The sequence below is a fragment of the Rattus rattus genome, chromosome 13 (assembly GCF_011064425.1).
Source record: "Rattus rattus isolate New Zealand chromosome 13, Rrattus_CSIRO_v1, whole genome shotgun sequence".
Lineage (NCBI taxonomy): Eukaryota > Metazoa > Chordata > Mammalia > Rodentia > Muridae > Rattus > Rattus rattus.
Window position 1 is genome coordinate 57969136 of NC_046166.1, and position 21200 is coordinate 57990335.

At 42.1% G+C, this 21200-nt stretch overlaps 1 protein-coding gene across 2 annotated transcripts in view; it reads left to right on the forward strand.

The window, feature by feature from the left end:
- The window catches only part of Unc5d (unc-5 netrin receptor D), a 530429-nt gene extending 509943 nt beyond the window's left edge, over nucleotides 1-20486 (forward strand). For both annotated transcript variants that reach the window (XM_032919094.1, XM_032919093.1), the window contains exons 16-17: nucleotides 6160-6338; nucleotides 20097-20486. In XM_032919094.1, the coding sequence (XP_032774985.1) occupies nucleotides 6160-6338; nucleotides 20097-20301 (384 nt within the window). In that variant the 3' untranslated portion in view covers nucleotides 20302-20486. The remainder of the gene's footprint in view (nucleotides 1-6159; nucleotides 6339-20096) is intronic.
- Nucleotides 20487-21200: the final 714 nt, after the last annotated feature.

The following is a 21200-nucleotide window of genomic DNA, read 5'->3' on the forward strand; positions in this document are numbered from 1 at the left end:
TTTCCTCTGGGCCAGGGATGTGGGCAGGGAGTGGAGGCAGCACGTTGGTGGTCTCCTCCGCTCTGCTGCCTCAGGAGTGCCCGCCCGACCAGGCAGCGAGAACTCCCCTCCAGGGGGCCTGGGAGCAGAGAGCTGCTGAGGGCAGGGATCCGCCGGCCCCGGAGTCTGCCTCTTTTCTTTTTTTAAAAAAAATCTCTTAAGATTTTTTTTTATTTATATGAGTACACTGTAGCTGTCTTCAGACACACCAGAAGAGGGCATCAGATCCCATTACAGATGGTTGTGAATCACCGTGTGGTTGCTGGGAGTTGAACTCAGGACTTCTGAAAGAGCACCCAGTGCTCTCAACTGCCCAGACATCTCCACAGCCCTGTCTATGTCTTTTCTAATGATTCAAAGTTTACAGTGACATTGGGCTACCAAGAGGTCAGCATTGCACTATCTTTGCCTACCAAAAAACCAAGTATCAGTATAAGAAAACTTGGTTGAGTGATGGCCATTAGTTCACAGACTTCTGCTTTTCAATGTTTTACTGCTCTTTTGATTCTGTCAAGGTTTATTAATAGTTTATTAATTGCCTAAAGTGTTGCTGTAGGAATTTGACCCAGTCTCAGGACATCTTCCTCAAGTCTTATTTATTAGCATTTTCTGTTTTAGAAGGCAAAGGGTGACTTTCCAAATTCCCTATGTTTCATCGCTTTCATATTGGTCACATAACCATCACTGCTCTGTGGATGAATTATCACTGCACTCACAATTGTTCATGCTATAAAATCTCAAAGAAGTTGTCATTCTTGTCTAAGGACATTCATCTAAGAAGATGGGGAACCACAGTGAAAATTGAGAGACTCAACATCTCCACATTATATCAGGACCCCAGATGGGCCTCACTGTGACGCATCATGCAAATCTTCAATTTGGAAGTTTACTCAGGGCAAATAGCCCAACACCAGTAATTTTTTTCTTAAGTACATAAATGGAGTGATGAGAAATTCTTTTGTTCAAAAAGAAAGCAGGGCTATGGAGATACCTTGGTCCCTAACCTGCTTACTATATAAGCACGATGCTCTGAGATTAGTTTTCAGAATGCACATAACACACAAAGAAGCATAAAGCTGTACACTTCTGATCTATGTTCTAGGGAGGCAGAGATATGCAGACTTATTGAACTTACTACCCAACCACCCTACCCTACTAGATGGACTCTAGGTCCAGTGAGAAGAAAACAACAAAACAAAACAAGCAAACCAAAACCCATGAGGCAGGTAATTCCAGAGAAGGAACAATACTCAAGGTCATCCTGTGACCTCAATGTATAGACAGACTTGAAAACATAGGAGCACCTGCACATATGCCAACCCACAGAAGAAGAAACCATAGGGCATCCATATTGTGTGATGGGGTGTGTCAGTGTTTATTATGTAGGTTGTCAAGAGAAGAATGTGTATCCTGCGTGTAGAATTCGTCTTCTAATAGTGTCATCACTGAACTGTCTCTCAAACTCCTTCCAACATCTGGGAGAAGGATGCATCTGGTGATCAATAACAACGCTGTCATTTCCTAAAATGGACTTGACATTCATAGTAAAGGGTTGAAGCAAAGGACCAAATATAGACAGTGATCGGAAACTAAGAGAAAGGGGGCATTCCAAACACAGGGGACTTTGGAATCACAGACCAGTTTCGAAGCCAAGTCACACTAACTGGTCACCAGGCTTGCCAACATTGCCTTTAGAGTTGAGAAAGCTTAGTACCTTAACCTCTAGGACTTATTGAGTAAATACAGTCACAGTAATGTGGAACTTCTGTAGCTTTTGATAGATGTCATTCATTTTCCCTCCCCTTAATCATGTTCCCCAAATCCCTATGCATTTCAGCTCAGAGTTTTCATTCTTTGTCTTATTCCAGTGGGTTTTCTTAGTGTCCCAACCCCTTATATTTGACAGGAGATTATGAGGGATATAAGCATGTATATCTGTGGGTATTGATGTGTATTAAACACCTAAGTCAATGTAGGGATCATACCAATTAAAGACATTTGATTCTATTGTTCAGGGTCATGCCTACCATTTCCCTTCATGCCTTTGGTCTACATGATTTTCCAAATAAATACTATTTTGCAATGACCTTTAAAGTTAAAAGATTATATATATGTATTATATGTGGCCAGAAGTATGTTGGTCTTTAGGGGCAGGAAATCCTCCATCTTGAAGCAATTCTATTGAATTACATAATGACTACTGCCAACTAATGCTCTGTCAGTCAGCTCTCTCATCCATCTAGAAACTCTACCCTGGAACACTCTAAGGAACAGGAAAGAACCCTCACATAATTTATACCGTCATATTTCCTGGTATAATATTATTGAAGACAATTTTTGGTAGAAATGACTTAAATGGGATTCCTGCGTGTTACAATTTTCCCTTTAAGCAATTCTCTTATCTTTCCTCCAAAAGTGGTGGAAGTTGGGGGATAATTTGTCTGCTATAAAACAGAGTACTTGGGATCTCTCCTTGATTTACAACTCCCTATGCTTGCCAGGTAGCAGCCGCTTATCTCAGATGTACAGAGCATGAAAATCTACTGTTCCTCTGCATATTTAATTTAAACAATCAGAGAATGTGATGTAACCACAGCATTCTTATTACTTGGCTCAGATGTCTTCTCGAATACATCATAAATGTTACATAAACTGTCTCTCTGGTAGAGGGGAAATATTTTAAGTTTGGAAATTTTGAGAGTAGAGTGGATCCAATTATTAAAGTATAGTAAATTTTTTAAATGCTTATTTTTAGATTCAACCTCATGTATTTTATTCACCTTCAAAGGAAACACACTTTTCTTCTATGTCATTTCATGCTTCAAGGTGACTTTTCTTCTGCCAAGAGATTCTTAGGTGTCAAACTATCCTGACTAGTCCACTGACACAGACACAGACCAATTGTCTGGTCTGATTATTTTGCATTTGAAGACTCTACGAGATTTAAGGAAGACTGCTCAGTTAACAAAGTGTTTGCTGGGAAGCATGAGGACCCAATCTCAGATTCTCCAGCACACACACACACACACACACACACACACACACACACACACACACACACACACACACACACACACGTGCATGCGTGTACACACAAACACAGGTGCACAAACACTTACAATTATTTTTCATGCTCAGAATTAAATTTAGGACCTTACACATGCTAAGTAAGTACTCTACCAAGCAAGGTATATTCCCTATATTCCAAACCCATATGATTCTATGATTTTAAACAATGCCATGTAGCATGGTCCAAAGCAAATTTTGTATCTTAAATTATTTAGACTGGATCTTTCTTTGTTTTGTCTTTTGCTTTCAAGCCACCTTCCCCCAGGTTAATAACCTTTGATGCCATTTCACACAGAAGACTCCCATGCTATCTTGTGCAAATGTCTTTTGTTCTCTCCCTCTCCACCCCCACCATTCAGGATCCCCCCGCCCCTTTCCTTACTTTCTGCTGTATCCTTCAAGTCAGAAGATCTGTAAGGAAGCTATTCCCACTTGATTTGCATTTTTAGAGGCTAAAAGAAATTTTACAAACCGTGATAAAAAATAATGTCTACTTGTAACCTATTTTATGCAGTAAGAAGCCGGGTTGGTTTATTTTATAACCATCCAATATATCAGAACAGAGTTGTCCACTCTACCCGAAATAAGAACCTATCTGCTCAAAGTCTGTTCATTCGATGTCTACCAATTCTTCAAGGCTAACTCAAACACTTCTTCCACGAAGACTCTCCTCCATATAAATGTCCAAAGTGTACTATTAATGTCACCCACACAAGATTTCTTTTTATAACCTCTCTGCTCTGTGTAGTTCATATTTGTGGTGAAGCAGTAAACTGGGGGCTGGTGTAGTTACTAGGACTTCTAACTTGTAGTTTCAGGTGGGTCACAAATTACTTGGGTGGCTTTTTTTTTTACAAGCTTTCATACTGTCTGTTGAGTCTGCAAACTTTGCAGGAGGTCTGATTAGGAAGCTGAGACATAAGATTGTATAGCATTCAGAGCTCTATGCCAGGAGTATACAATCTTACTGCAAAGCCATTTAAAACATTCTGATTTAAAAACTACTTTTGTTATTAGATCATCCCAAACACAAACCCAGAATGATTCTGTATAAGATTGTTTTGTGGTGTAGATTAGAACAGAACTGAAACCAGCCAGCTGGACTCCAGTGACAACAGGAATGTTGGATGAGGTTCCTCACATGTGCACTGGACCGTGAAGCTCTTCTCTCTTGGAACATCTCAGATGCGCTTCTTCAGAGCATCCTGGGTTTTCAAGACACATAGCATCTTATCATGTCCAATGATAATTGGAAACATAAAAAGCATTGCTAGTCATTAATAACATCTCTACATCGACCAGTCTCTTTGGCTGTCAGATTTTGAAGAAAATGCACAAGACAGAATGGCAGTAGCTGAGGAGGGTCATGGTGGCTGCAGTGCCCACAGTAGGAAGACATAACAAGATCATGAGTCGTGGAGAAATCTGAACCGGACTTGGGGCAGTAATAAAGCATGTGCTGGCTTGAAGACGGGTGCAGCACCACAAGTTCATCATCCAGATGCTGGCTGAGTTGGCTTAAAAGCATCGTAACTAGACCCTCAACCCTCCTTGAGTTACTTTTCCTTTCTGATGTAACAGATTGCCACCAATTTAGAAGCATAATGAAAATTCCTATTTTTATAAGTCAAAAGTCTAAACATAGCTGCACTCTCTGGTCAAGATCTCAACAACTGAACCAAGATGTTGGCTAGCGGAATGTTATCGTTGCAGCTCGGAGTCCAAGGTTGTTCAAGTTGCTGGCACAACTCAGTTCCCCATTCCATATGCTATGCATAGGCCACAGGCTGTTCATGGCCCGTAGCTACACCTTCTCAAGCAATTCACAGCATGGGCATTTTTTCATTTTCCTCTTCCAGAGCAGTAAGAGATGCCCCCAAATCTGGGCTGTGCACCTCAGCTGTAGTGTATTTGCCTGCCTTGCAGAAGGCACTAAATTCAATCCCCAGTACAGTGAAAAGCAATGGGGGCAAGGGAAGGAAGAAGAGAGGAAGAGAGAGAGCAAAGGGGGAGAGAGAGACAGAGACAGAGACAGAGACAGAGACAGAGAGAGAGAGAGAGAGAGAGAGAGAGAGAGAAGAGAAGAGATAGATTCCAGAAGAGTTATCCTTTACTCCTTTTGGAAGCTGTGGGTTAGGTTAAATCCACAAGGGAAAAGAAAAATAATCAATTCAAAGCCATCTGACTAGGTCCTTTAATTATGTCAGCAGTATCCCTTTTATTTTATGGCATATAATAATCATGGGCTTCATTCCACCAGATATTTATAAATTCTTACAATTCTATTAGTCCACATGAATCTCTCAGCCACCACTGTAGCCTGCTAGATATCTTTGTGACTTCGTCATGGGTACAGTGACCTAAAAGTTGTTTCCTTCCTGGGCAGCTATCCATTAGAAGCAGCTGGATGGACGGCATGTAGAAGCCTTCCAGCCATCACTCTGCACACAGCTCATAGAAGCATTGTCTCTGGCCGAGTCAGTCTCATTGAGGGGAGTTAAATCAAAAACGGGATGAATCATAGTGCCACACAACCTCAGGACTAAGTTCAGAACAAACTTTTGTAGCATTAAATACAGCCCCCACTTCCGGCCCTCTTACAGCTTCCCAGTCTCCCGCTGTGATCAGTCCATTTGTCTTTGGTCTCAATGACTACTAGAGAGCCATTCCTCCTATTGAACCCAAATCTATTCCTCATACTGAACCTAAGTCTGTCACCAGGTAACTTCTCCTTACTAATTCTCATGTATCTGAGAGCCTTAAAAAAGTGAAATAAAAACTACCTGATTCTTTCCTTTCCAGACAGGGCAGGATGTTAGGAGCTGGTGACCTGTGGTATCTCTGAGTGAAGGAGGCCACTATACATCATCAGAACATGATGGATGAACCACTAAAAAGGGTCTTTACTATTTTGAAAACTAAGGGAACCCGTCAGTGTATTTTATGTATGCATTTGGTGCATGTGGGTTGACATAGATTTTACACAAATAAAAAAATGTCAGAGTGTTTTTTTCTTTGGGCCTGATTACACATCACTTATCTTGTTTATAGAGTGAACGAGAAACCATCACTTTCTTCGCCCAGGAGGACAGTACTTTCCCTGCACAGACTGGCCCGAAAGCCTTCAAAATTCCCTATTCCATCAGACAGAGGATCTGCGCTACGTTCGATACCCCCAATGCCAAAGGCAAGGACTGGCAGATGTTAGCACAGAAAAACAGCATCAATAGGTAATTTGGGGCAACTTTTGAAATGCTTTGACTTCACAAACTTTGAGGGATAAAGGGATTTGGGGCAACCATGTGAGCTTGAGATCTTGATGTATTCCTCTATCCCATTTTTATATGGAGACCAGCTACAGTGTCAGCATATCATATCTATCACCATCTCACTCAGCCTCAGAGCTCACTACCTAAAGGTTCTACTTTGGTTCTGGCCCAGTGACCAGGTTTGCTATTTGGTTCATGCAAATAGAGGCCTAGGCTATGTTGTCCTGTAAATGATTAGAACATGGCTTGCACTGGTATGCAGACACAGGGCAGCACGTATCCTGCTGTCCTCTCCCCACCAGGTAATGGTAGTCACTGCTTACCCCCCTAAGAGGGACATGCTCAGTCTGCAACAATGGGCATCTACGTGCAATTTAGAAGAAGTTTCAGGACTTTTAGATCTGCCGCATGAAGAAAAAGTTATGTTGACAACACCACCCAAACAGTGTGCTGCAAAGAGTGACAGTGTTTATTACTGCATGGGTTAGCCGATGCCATCCTGTCCTAGAGTTGTCTGGAACAGAGAAACCCCTAATAGCTTCATTACCTCAGAGGAGCAGAGGCACTGGTGAGCAACAACAGCGGGTGGGGGGAGGCAGGTAAGCTCTGGGTTTGGGTTGACTCTTGGGGATAAGGCAAATGAATCTCTCCTCTCCATAACTTCCTCTAGACCCCAGAATAAGCTACGGTTGGGTTTTTCTTTGTTTGTTTAGGGTGTTGTTGTTGTTGTTGTTGTTGTTATCTTCTTAATTTTTTATCCGATATTTTCTTTATCTACATTTCAAATATTATCCCTCTTCCAGGTTTCCCTATCACAAAGCCCCTATTCCATCCCCCTAACCCCTGCCTCCAAGTGAGTGCTTCCTGCCCCACTCCCTCCTGCCTCCCTGCCCTGGCATTTCCCCTACACTGAGGCATTGAGCCTTCACAGGATCAAGGTCCTCTCCTCCCATTGATGCCGGACAAGGCTATCCATGTTACATATGCAGCTGGAGCCATTGGTCCCTCTATGTATACACATTGGTTAGTGGTTTAGTCCCTGGAAGGTTTGAGAGGTCTGGTTGGTTGATATAGTTATTCTCCCTATGGAGTTTGCAAATCCCTTCACCTCCTTCACTCCTTTCTCTAACTCTTCCACTGGGGATCCTATTCTCAGTTCAGTGGTTGGCTGCAAGCATCTACCTCTGTATTTGTCAGGCTCGCAGAGCCTCTCAGAAAAGAGCTATATCAAGCTCCTGTCAGCATGCACCTCTTGGCATCCCCAATAGTGTCTGGGTTTGGTGACTGCATGTGGGATGGATGCCCATGTGTGGCAGTCTCTAGATGACCTTTCCTTCAGTCCCTGCTCCACGCTTTGTCTCTGTATTTCCTTCTGTGAGTATTTTTGCTCCCCCTTCCAAGAAGGACTAAAGCATCCACACTTTGGTTTTATGCATCATTTTTATTTTCTTTGCCTTTGGTAATATTGTTTAGATTTTTTTTTTTTTTATTTTCAGACAAAGTCTTTTTTTTTCCTGCTTGGCTTGTTCTTCCTTTTCACTTTTCCTTTTTTATCTCCACAGACTCATACCTGACTCTTTTGTATCTGAAAGGGGTGGTGGGGGATAAGTGTCTGCCAAGAAGAGACAGAATACTGCTCCCTGCCTCAGAATGGATCCAGAAACCACAAATGAAGGATCCAGCCAGAAATAAGAGACACTGTTGTCTGAGGAAAATGAATTTACAGAGAATAGGCAGACCCAAAAAGAATAGATACCTTCTTGAAAAGGCAAAGGCTTAGACCAAAAATGGAAGCATTAAAAATATAAATGTGCAGGAAATACAGTAGCTGAGCCCACTTCCAAACTTAGCAAGTTTAAAAAAGGAGAGATTTCTTGGTTGTCATCCATGAATACCATGACTGTGTCAAGTTCACTTTCTGGTCACCATGGACAATAGGACAAAAAATGGAGCAAGAAATGAATTTTGTTGAACAATAGCGGGTAGGGAAAAAAACAGGTAAGGAAAAGAAGGGAGGGGAGAGGAGAGGAGGAGGGGAGAGAGGAGGGGGGCAGGGGGAGAGGGGAGGGAGAGGAGAAAGAAGAGGAGAGGAGAGGAGAGGAGAGGAGAGGAGAGGAGAGGAGAGGAGAGGAGAGGAGAGGAGAGGAGGAGAGAGGATCGGATCCTGCTCAGCAGGATCTCATGTCTGCTCCACACCCTTGTGCTGCAGCCAATTCCAGTCTGTATAAGCATGTCAGTTACTTCTCCAAGTTTTTTATTTCTAGTAATGGGCATCCAGAATAGATGGTATATTGTCTTTATTCTAATTGTGAAAGGCTGTGACTTTCAAAGTAGTATTAACCAACAGATAGTTGTTGCCCAGTCCCTGTGTACCCTTGTGTATTTCTGATTTTTAGGGTGAGCATATGGGTATTGTCACCTTGTTCTGCTTAACTGTCCATTTACAATATCAACAAAGAGTGTGCACTTGCAATGTCATGTCTTTCTAACCTCATACTGTAGGGGAATTGCAAACCACACTGGAGACTACATTTAGTGTCTTTTATGCCTGGACACTAATGAACATCAATTTTCATCACTTGAGCTAGCTACCCTCCTGGTGTCCATGGTCATGAGCCTTGTTGACTTACTTATTTTCCCCTAATACCTCATCTCCAGGAAGGTCTAAACTCCCTTGACATAAGGAATTCAAATACCTATTTTGTGGAAATTTTCCAACATAATGGCCAGAAAGCATTTTCATCAAATGTTAGTTGCTCACCTTGACATTACCACAATGAGTAGGAAATTAGAATAGCGCAAATGTGTATAATCTACTTCTCCCTCATCTTACCCAGATAACATATTCCACACAGTATGCAGCATTTCCTGCCTTCCTCTCTGTTCCTCAGCTTTGATCTTTAAAATCCTAACTGTGAACTGAAGGATCTCAAGCACAGTTTCTGTAAGTGGCCAGATAAGAACTAGTTAGGCCATGTAGAACCTGTTGCCAACAAGTCAACAACTGCTCAACTTTCTGCCTCTGTGATATGAAGCTGCCGGGGGGGAACATGCCCACCCACGTAGACATGACTGTTCTAGTGAACTGTGCTTATATGAACAGGTAGTGTCTTGTACTTCCTCTCAGCCTGATCTTCTCAGAGTCCTGACTTGCAGTAGTCCTTCCTCATTGAATAATGCTTCCTTAAGCATTATTGTCAAGACATTGCCAGGAGCTGAGGATTCTCCTTCAGCCCTACTCCCAGCCTCCTTCAAGGTTTCTCAAGGAGGAAAAGGCTGCTGATGCTAGGACTGACACGGATGCTATAAAGTATCTGGAGAAGAGGAATAGCAGAATAGGAAGATTATTTGGAACCACCTAGTTGGTATCTGTTGTCTCAGCTCAGTCTCATCTTACAGAAATGCTCGGCTTTCTTTTATATTTTTGTTTAGACTACTCTCCTATTGCTAAAGAGATGCCATGACCAAGGCAACTTTTAAAAGAAAGCATCTAATTGTGCTTTGACTAAAATTTCGGAGGGTTAGTCCATGAACCTCATGGCATGGAGCATGGCAGTAGGTAGGCAGGCATGGTGTTAGAGCAGGAGCTGAGAGTTCACACCCAACCTGCAAGTTGCAGGCAGAGAGAGCAAGATTGGGCCAGGCATGGGCTCTTGAAATGTCAAACCTAATCCTGAGTGATGCACATCCTTCAAAAATAGCCACACCCACTTTAACAAGGCCACACCTTCTAGTCCTTCTCAAACAGGTCCACAAAGTAGGGAACCAGCATTCGAACATATGAGCCAATTGGGACCATCCTCAGTGAAGCCCCCCACAAGTACCAGAGATGCATATTCTTCATACAAAGAAACATGTATGACAGAGCTTGAATGGAATCCATTTCTATTTCCTATTATGCAATATCAGATCACTGATTTAGCCCTCTCATAGTTAGGAATAACATGGTATAAAATTTGTACATCTGAACCATGGGAAATGCATAATTGCCAAAATGCAGGCGCACTGGGTAAGAACACTGTTTCGGGGTCAGAATAGAAAGATGAGCACAGAGGTGCATGTATGCTTTCTCTCACTTTGGTCACATGAGCTTTTACCCAACTCATCCTTCCCTTTCACCTTTCCAAAGCATTGAACAGGTTCTAGTAATAGCCATCAAACACTGAAGAGAAGATTTTTCAAGAGAATAAAGGAAAATAATTGCTCTAATTTCTCTGTCAGTCCTGAAAAACATTCCTTACTCTTCTTTGGCAAACATAAATGTCAGTGTCGCTGATGATTATCTATGACTTTGTCTCTTTGTCTCTTTGTCTCTCTGTCTCTTCTCTCTCTCTCTCTCTCTCTCTCTCTCTCTCTCTCTGTTTTGTGTGTGTGTGTGTCTGTGTCTGACTCTGTGTGTGTGTGTGTGTCTGTGTCTGACTCTGTGTGTGTGTGTGTGTGTCTGTGTCTGTCTCTCTCTGTCTCTCTGTCTGTCTCTGTTTCTCTCTCTGTGCCTGTCTCTGCCTCTGTCTCTGTCTCTGTGTGTGTGTGTGTGTGTGTCTGTGTCTGTCTCTGTTTCTTTCTTTCTCTCTCTCTCTCTCTCTCTCTCTCTCTCTCTCTCTGTGTCTGTGTCTGTGTCTGTTTCTCTCTCTCTTTCTCTCTGTGTGTGTCTCTGTTTCTCTCTCTCTCTCTCTCTCTCTCTCACACACACACACACACACACAAACACACACAGAGAGACAGAGACAGAGACAGAGACAGAGACAGAGACAGAGAGACAGAGACAGAGACAGAGAGAGAAACCAGGAATAAATCAAGGCTCAGTCCCTGGTTAGAATGAGACAGGATAGAGTATCTGGCCACATGGGTCACATCAAAACCTCTGCAGAGCCCAGTGAAGAACGCCATAGATGACTGTCACAGCTATCAGTGCCATGAACAGGGCTGGCTCTTACTCAGCACGCATTCTTGCTACATGAACAAACGTACAAGGTTACATGCTTAGCCTATAATTTCAGCTATAGTAACTATCTATTGCTCTGGCCATATGTGATTACTGAGAGGTGGTAGAGATCATTGCTGAGTAATGATTGAATATCTGCTTCCCGTGCTGGATTGATGGCTCACTGCGCAAGAGCATTGCTGTTCTTGCAGAGGACCTGGGTCAGTTTCCGGCAACTACAGCTCCAAGCTGGCTATAACTCATGTCCCAAGAGACCCAATGTCCTCCTTCATGGTCACCAGGCAGGCACAGGGTGCACAGATACATATACAGGAACATCCTCATATACAGAGAAATAAATAAATATTTAAAAATACCTGCTCCGGCCAGCTAAATCACAGCATATCTAAACTGACATTATTTTGCATTTATGATACTTGTTTCTAATTTACCATGAAACATGTATAGATGAAACTGCCAACCTAGGAGAGATTCAAGAAATAATCCTTGAATAGTTGACATGGACTCTCTCACAGGACACTGTCCTTGATCCTTGATCTTCAGAAGATATTCTGTCTCTTCAGAAATAGAATGGACACAAACAAGGGTCAAGGCAATTACTGGAAATGAATCTTAATAAGAAAACAAGCCACAAACCAAGTTGTCTTTTCTCCTATGCCTTTGTATGTGAAGCCTGTGACTAGATATTCCAGGCCTTGTGATTTCGACATTCTAGAAACTCTTGTGAGACCAAAGCTTTACTGAGTTGCCATGGGAACAGATGCATGTGATATGGCTGGATGAATAGAGGGGAAGCAGCCAAAGTAGAAGAAAATTACATCTTATTAACTGCCTTTCCCAAGGCCTTCTCTAATAGTAGACTTATCTTAAAATTTGGCCGCAATGCCAGAGAAACATATTTCTTATTAGCCATCTAGTTCAAACAGATCAAATGTGTCTCAGGTGTTGGGTTCATGGGTGGCCCTGTAAAAGTGGAGAACTAATGAAAGTCCTCCAGCCTTGTGGCTGATAAATGGCAGGGTGACATCTTGTTTTCATTCCTCCGCAGCTTTCAGCAGGACCTTTAATGAGAAGCAGAGTCTTCTCGCATTGAGGTCGTATCTTTTCAGTCCCACTGTCCGCCCTCTTAATTGGAAGCTGCAGAGTAGTAAAATGTGGCCAGAGGGTGGATGGAAAGGACCCAGGGAGCCATAACCAGGCCTATTCATCTGGTCAGAAGAACTGCTCAGAATTCTCAAAGGTAGCAAAGTTCCAGAGCAGGCCTTGAAGGGGGAGGAGGGAGGGCAAGGGAGATGCCCAGAGATCCATCCAGGGTGCATACCGAGCAGCAGCTCCTCCTTCGTTCCTGCTGCAAAATGTACTGTGTTCGCACCAGATGGAACATTCTCGGTTCTGAAGGCCGGAAGCCAGAGAGTACCTCCTCTACCTTTACAATTGCCGTTTCCGAATAAAAAGAAAATAAAAAATTCTTTATGACATCTAGGAGAATTAATGCACAGGGCAATAGCATTACGGAGGTCCCTGGAGGTGAAATACAATGACGTTTAAATCAGATTTCCTGGTTCTAGTCCAGCGGACTGACTCGGGGGTCTGAAATCAGAAAAGCCCGTGAGGCCAGAGGGACCCAACGCAGCAAAGTCGTGGGTATTTGGGTTTCATTCTGCTGAAGTCAACGACTCATGAAAGTGCCTGCTGAGAGGAAGCAGAAAAGAGACAGCCCCGGGACAGGTTTAGCCGTGAACAAGCTGTGTGCGGATTGAAAGTGGCAGGTGTCCATCCTGAAGGCAGTGTGTTAAAGAAGCATTTTTATATGATCTGGCGCTCCCACGGTTAACGCCAAGGGGCGATGACAAGGCATGGCTTTGAAAAGGGATGGCTCCAGGTTTTTATTTTATTTATTTATTTCCGGGCACTGGTAAAGTTCACGATGATCTTTGAAGAAGTCATCTTCTCCCTTTAAACACAGTCCGTTGCTGAAAAGATGGGCATGGCGGAACCCCACAGCCAGCCAGCCAGAAAGATTCCCTTCAGAAGCAGTATTAGAAACAGTACTGAAGGGGTTGGGGATTTAGCTCAGTGGTAGAGCACTTGCCTAGGAAGCGCAAGGCCCTGGGTTGGTCCCCAGCTCCGAAAAAAAAAAAAAAAAAAAAAAAAAAAAAGAAACAGTACTGAAAAAAGCTAACAATGGTCGTCCGTCTGTAGATGGCATCTTAGAGTGGAATCACAGTGAAGATTTCACCTGATTTATCAGACTGCCTCGTAGATTGTGTGATAAAGTCTAAATATTTTACCCTTCCTTCATTGGTGGTCAGCCCTGAAAGCTTTTCTCTTGATGCATTATAGTCCTGTTTTGCCCTTTGGGTTCGCAAAACTGTCTCAAGGTAATTGAAGAAAATAATTGACTTGAAGTTGGATTATTTTTCCCATGGCTATATTCCAATTCAAAGTAACGGCCAAATTTTGATTTGGTGATCTTTGCCACTGTTTCCTTTCCAAAAGCCAGAAATTGTCATGGGCATCCTGGGAGGAGTGAAACTGGAGCTTTAAAAACAAACTGTAACTAGCTATATGTTCTCATTTGATAGTTCACAGGGACTTCTAGGCCCAGGGGCTTCCATACACTATCCAAAGAGTGAGGGTCCAGTCTTGTCTCTCTTTCCAGGAGGATATGACATATCAGGCAGAAAGGAACTGTGGGAGGGGCCAGGAAGATCAAACTAGCATGGCGGATCTGAGCTTGTCTTCAGCTGTGCCTATCCTTCCTGTTCTGCTCTCTGGCTGACAGAACTTGTCTCCTGCTCACTCAGTAGTAGTCATAGATGAGACTCCTCTTGCTTCACCTTGGCGGTGGCTTCGCTGCCTCTTGAGTTCCCTGCTAGCCTGAAGTTTGGAGATGGAAACATGATGAGCAGAGAGTAAATGGTTACGATCTATCTATCCAATTACCGTTATTCAGTAGAAATGGCTTTTCTCTTCTATTTGCATTTAAAGAACTGTGTGGAGGGTTGCTTTGGGTCACATAAGAGGCTTTCATTAAATGAGACAATTAGAATGATATCAGAGATACTAATATTGTTTCATTAGGACTGTGTTTCAATTCCCTACTCTATACTGTACTGTAGGATTATGCACTATTCTAGAAACAATGCTTTCTAATTTGTTAGACGGCTCAACTTTATTATTTATTTATCTTACTGATAAACTGTTCAGAAAGAAGATATTCCTAAAATAAGCATTTAAACGGCAAAAACAAGGTTGAGCTAGATATACATGTTTCTCCTCCTCCTTCTCTTCCTCCTCCTCTTCTCTTCTTCTTCCTCCTCCTTCTCTTCCTCCTCCTCCTCCTTCTCTTCCTCCTACTCCTCCTTCTCTTCCTACTCCTCCTTCTCTTCCTCCTCCTCCTCCTCCCCCCTCCTCCTCCTCCTTCTCTTCCTTCTCCTTCTTGTCCTCCTCCTTCTCTTATCTTCCTCCTCCACCTCCTTCTCTTCCTCCTCCTCCTCCTCTTCCTCCTTCTCCTCCTTCTTGAATGTAAACAAACTTGCACTTGCTGCCTTGGGGCTTACAGATATAATTGGCTGGAAACCCCAATCCTGAATGGCATTGTAACCTGTACCTAGTGGAAGAGTCTCCAATGCTAAGGATATTTGAGCGCAGCTCAAACCGTATGTTAGAGTATCGTTCATTGGCACATTTCTCATAGGAATAATCAAAACCTTTTGAAGGAGGTATCTTGGCTCCTGTAGCCCAGCCATAAGTGAGTAAAGGCAAAGCTTTTGTTGTCTAAGGGTTAGAAAAACGTTTCAAGGAAGTACAGTATGAGCTTGATAGCACTTTGGTACATTCCCTGGGGCTGAGGTGGCCTCAGATACCAGCCTTCCCCTTACTCCAGGGCTGCTATCAACTTCATCTTTGTAACTTAGAATATGCACAGATGTAAACTACTCTCCAAGGCATTGCTTTTGAGTACTGTGGGGACTGAGTGTTCTAGACAATCTGAAAGCTCTCACTGTACTGTCTCTAGCTAGGGTCTCTTCAGTAGAACTAACCATGAGCTATACTAGTTATGATGACCCTATCTGGTGGAACTTAATTATAGTCTCTTAAACTCCTCCCTCAACTTATATACTTTAACTAACAATGGAGTTTCCATAAGTATTTCCCAAACCTCTGAACCTAATTTGAATCCCATTCTCAATCTAACACAGTTATAAGTTGGAAGGTGTATTTTGGAAATTAAGTAGATTACATGTTTAAGTGTGTGGCTTTATCAGGTGGCCCATGCCAAACATGTGATTCTGGTCAGGGTATCTCAACCATGCCTTTCATACAAATTCCCAAATTATACACATGGCCAGGTCATAGGAGGTCTACAAGATAAAATTAATCACAAAAGCAAAATGAAAAGGAACTCAGGTATATAGAAAACGCAAATGTTCAACAACACACAATTAAATTTCATAGACCATCACTAACTCATGTATTTATTTATATAAATGTGTTTCATCATCTCAGTGTGACCCATACTTTCTGGTATCTTAGTGATTCTGAGAGTACCCAAAAGAGGACCAAGCCGTTTGAGCCTAGAGCTCTGGGAAAATGACTTGAACCGAAAACCCAAAAGATTCTAAAGTCAACTTCATAGTTGAGTGGTTAGGCCTTCTGTCTGAATGGTAAGTGACATCTCTCAGGCACCACCAAAAATAATTTTAGTTACCCAAATTACTTCAGTGGGTCAGAATTTGAAAAACGCTACAAAGTTTAGTGAATCTGAAGTCTCTAAAATGAGCACATGTTTCTAGAGAGAAAGAAAATGTGTTTTCAGCCATCTTTCTGAATGCTTAGAATTTTTTTGTTTGGGGTAATGTTTAGGCTTCATTTCAGAGAGGAAAGGATGGGGGATGGAGAGAGAGTGAGAAAAAGAGAGAGAGAGAGAGAGAATAACCCCATGAGGAGAGAAAGAAGAAGAAAGGGAGAGACAGGAGAGAGACAGGGAGAAGCAGCCAGTGACTCTCCTGGGAAACTGCTTAAAATCAACGTGAATTCCATGTTTGACTCGTAATGTTTGCTAAATTGGTGCTTCTACCACCTGGTATCCAAATGCATCAGAGTCACTGTGAGGAAAAAATGGAATTTATATATTAGGATCTGGATGATTTCAAAATTGCAGTATGAAGAAAGTCGGTTGAATATATGGGTCAAACACTTTTTAAAAAAAAATCACATTGCGTTTGCTTATATGCAACCCACAAAACCACGTCATTATCTTTTGAGGACAGCCATTGCAATAAGAGTTTAGTTTAGTTTTTTTCTACTTTTTTGTTTGTTTGTTTGTTTGGGTTTTTTTGTTTTTTGTTTGTTTGTTTGTTTGTTGCTATTTTACACAGGGAAGCAGAGTTTTCTCAAATGTCTGGTAAATAGCAAGGCAAATCAAATGATTAAGACTAATACAATTCTCTACTAAGATAAACGGAAACTTGGAATGTACTTGTATTATACTGAGTGCATTTGTGTAAATTCAAAGAAAACGTGTAAAAGTGACTTCCAGAAGCACATTTCACTTGCTACGGTATGTTCAAAGATCTGTGCCAATTGAGAGATTTATTTTTGCCTCCTTTAGACATTCAGTTTCTTTAGGCCTAGGTACATATTCCACAGTACTTTCCACAGGGCTTCCCAGAGCCGTGCAGCTGACAGCAGGCACTGTCTAGTTTGTAGTGCTTTTCCTGAACTATGTACACAGAACTCCTATCCGATGTGGGCTCCTGGATATTTTTAAGACTGACTGGGCCAAGATTCTCCACCCAAAAACCATATGCTTGATGATTTTCACTATTATGTATTACAGTTTTTATCTGGAAGTATCAAAGATCTCTAAATATGTAATTGGTGATCATCTATGCTGGGCCTCAGCAACCCTGGGCATCTAGATTGCTTACTCAAAGGAAACACAAAGCATGCATCTCAGTCTTAACATTTTGGAATTAACTCTCTACTGTAGACCTCTAGTTCAGTCATAAGAGACAGCACAGTGACCACAGGGCAAATCTGGCTAAAAAGATTTTGTTTTCGTTCATACATGTATCAAGGAGGCAAACAGAGAGAGTACTACTGTAAGAAAGGTAGAAAGAACGTGACAATCAAATTTCAGCTTTACTCTATAAAGGTCTCCTAGAACACAGCTCTCATTCCCATGAACGTTGTCTGTGGCCTCTTTTGTGGTATCATGGTAGAGTGCAGCAACTGCAGAGAGGCAGGCCATCTGAGATCCACAAAGCCAGAACTATTAACTATCTAGCTTCTGTAGGCTGGACAACCTCTGAAGTAGAATACTTGGCTTAGTATGACTCCAGTCACAGTACAAAAACCCATTGTTGTTTAGTAGGAAACCAAAAATAGCAGCAGCCCTTAGTAAAATGGCAATAGTGGTGTTGTTCTTTTGGTTATAGATATGTTGTTTGTGGGGAAAAGAGTCCTGGAGATGCAGCCCATGGCTAGGCTAGAAGTTGCTGGCTCTCCTTATATCCTGTTTCTTCTACCACTGAGCCACAACTCAGCCTGTGGTTGTTGCCTTTTTAACAATACTGGAGATCATAACAACTTTTATTTCTTCTAAGCATTGATATGGGAAGAGATGGCCCCACCTGCTAGCCCATGTCTACTTAGGCCTGGCCTCTAGGTGTGCCTACTTTCCCACTATCTCTTCCGATTCTGAACTGCCTAAACCTCAGGAAACAGGATAGAGGGAGAGCCAGCGACTTCTCGAAACATCTCCCTCCAGACTGGAGAAAGTGGTGATATGTACCTCAAAGGTTTTAAATAAGAAGAACCATAATCCTTCCAAAGTACTCAAGCAGAATTTACTGTTTCTGTTAGTGTAGGCATTATCACCATTTTTCATAAACAAAGCTGGGTTGTGGGTAGAACCAGTGAATTGGGCATGAACATGAGGGCACAGGCAGAAGAAGACAAGACAGCATTAGGGGAACCAGAGGTCAGCGTCAGTATCACTGAGCTGGCCTTGTCACTTCCTTCCTTAAAAATTACTTTTAGTTGAAGGTATGTGGAATAATTCTGCCATGTATGGTTTTTGATAACCAATTGTATGTAAACTGTGTGTATGTTTCCTATAAGTAGTCAAGTATGATTGGAAACTCATCTTCCCTGTTAACTGCTCTTTACAGGATCCCACTTTGTGATCATATGCTGGGAATACTGGTAGAAAGTGCTGTGATATTCAAAATAGAAACTGTTCTGCAGACGGTTTCTTTCCAAAACACTAAAATTTCATTGGGAATGACATTTCTGTCCTTACTTTAAAAGCCCCCATGAAAAACACTGACCTTTAGTCCTTTGTGTTGTCTTAGTCCTCATCATAGCAAAGTTATTGTCCAAAAGGTTAGGGTTCGTTTTTTTTCCTTCATTGAAGATGCTATATCATCTTGAAAAGACATGGAAGAATCAATTACTCAGTTAATGTCAGCTAATGGATGTTGAATAAATGCCTGTCACAGTGTTATGATAAATGCTATGGAGGATTTGGCCAATGATTAAATATGATCTTTAGCATTCAGAGTTTTGTAGTCAAGAATGAAGACAGAGTAGGATGTTAGATGAAGGGGAAGTTTGTGTGTGTGTGTGTGTGTGTGTGTGTGTGTGTGTGTGTGTGTGTGTGTAAGAGAGAGAGAGAGAGAGAGAGAGAAAGAGAGAGAGAGAGAGAAAGGGAGAGAGAGAGATCTCCATAGCTTCATTGAGGTCATACTATGATAGGTGCAAATGCAGGATTTCTTATGAAAATAGAATGTAGCAATGCAATATGTATTCAAGATTTCAGAGACAGTTCCAAGTCCTTTATTGTGATACACATCCTGGCATGCTAAGACATAAATTAAGTCTGTCCCCTAGAGTAGAAGGAGAAACCTAGTGCATTCATCAACAGAAGAAACAACAAAGTGGAAGGGTCAAAAAAATCCTAGTGTAAGGGATCAACAACAAAAAATTCCTAAGTACCTGTTCTTAGACTTAGTCATTTGGAGACATTGAAGTGAGAATTTCTCATCCACTAAGGTTGAAGTGGTGGATAGGTGTATAATTGCACCAACCCCTAAGGTGATAATAAAACCCCATAAGCAGTTTAATTAGCCAAGAAAATGGGAAGTAGACATTTAGCACCAAAGGAGGAGTGGTCCGAGATTGAAGACAAAACCTTGGCAGCTCTTATATTTGCTGAGGAGGAATGAGCTTACTTCATATAAACTAGTTTAAAAAGAACACTTCAAGAGAACAGTGAACATGGAAACATATATATATTTTCACATGTATAGCTTAAGAAAGGGAAGGACCAAGGGAAGACGCGAAAGAGGAAGCCACTGGGATCATTCTCATGTATAGCTGTAGTATAATGTTGGGATACAAACCAGAATGCCTCAGGTTTGCCTCTGTGTAACTTCCTACTGCCATTTTATTGCTGCCCTTTAAAGGCTATTTTAGGGGTTGGTGAGATGGCTTAGCAGTTGATGGCACTTAATGCTATGCTGATGACCTCGGTTTGGTTCCACTTCCTGTCACTGCAGTTCCAGGAGAGCCAACATTCTCTTTGTCTTACTGGGGTGCTTGCATGCGTGTGGTACATTTGAGGGAAAACAAGCCCGAACATATACATATAAATAAACTAACATTTAAACTTAATTCTGATTCCTTTACAGAGATCATTTTGTCTTATCATTCCTATTTATTTATTTATTTATTTATTTATTTCTCCTTTGCTTAATTTTATCTAGGAATTTATCCTATTTCGCTACACAAAGCAGTCCCTCTGCTGTCATTTTGAACCTCTGGGAAGCTCGTCATCAACAGGACGGGGATCTTGACTCGCTCGCCTGTGCCCTTGAAGAGATTGGGAGGACACACACGAAACTATCTAACATCACAGAACCCCAGCTCGATGACACTGACTTCAACTACAGCAGGCAAAATGGACTCTAGTCGGTTTCTTCTCTTGAGGCAGCGCTAGTGATGGCCAGCTTCAGAGCAGTGGCTTCAAGTGGGGAAGATGAGGCAGATTTCTGCCTAGGGGCATTTTGGGGGAACTGAGCCTTTATTGAGAATCAGTGAGAATCCCTGGATGAAGGAAATGAGTTTGATGTAGGTAAAACATGTTAACAGTGGGAGGAAAGAAAAAGAGAACCACGCTGTTTCCTCTGAGTCCACACACGGGTAAACATTGGATATGCTCCTCAGATTTGGACTGCTGAGGAAAAAAAAAAAAAAAAAAAAAAAACAACTAAGGTATCTGTAGATACAAGTCGTTCTGAGAAACAGACACATGACAATAAAGCCGGGAAGGCAGAGATTAAGTGCATGCTTGGAAACAGGTTTTTAATGACGTGCCCCACAGGGCCAGCTGATTCTGAGACCAGATTTTCAGATTCCAACCAACTGGCATCCGGGAGGTTGGAAATCATGGTAAGACTAGCTTTCAGAAGTGAAACCGGATTGTCAACCAATTAGTATGATGTCACCAATGTCAGGGAGAGCATTTAGAATTTAGAATCTGAGTACATCACACCAGCACTTATTATATGAGTCACTTATCTGGAGACAAGATCAAGAAGTGAGATAGACCTCAAACTAGTTCTTGGTACCTCACCTTCATCCCCCACCCACCCACCCCCTAAACAAAACTCATTTCTCTCCTATCCTGAAAGAGTGCAGTATGCAGACATTAAAGAGCATAGTTACTCACTTAAATATGGAAACATACTTCCCCCTAACTCAACAGAGCAGGACAAACAACCTCTGTCCCAGCCAAGCCACTCTAATCTCAGAGTGCTGTAATAGTACAGCTTACTCCATGGAGTGGCGACAAGAGAAGCTAGCCCAGG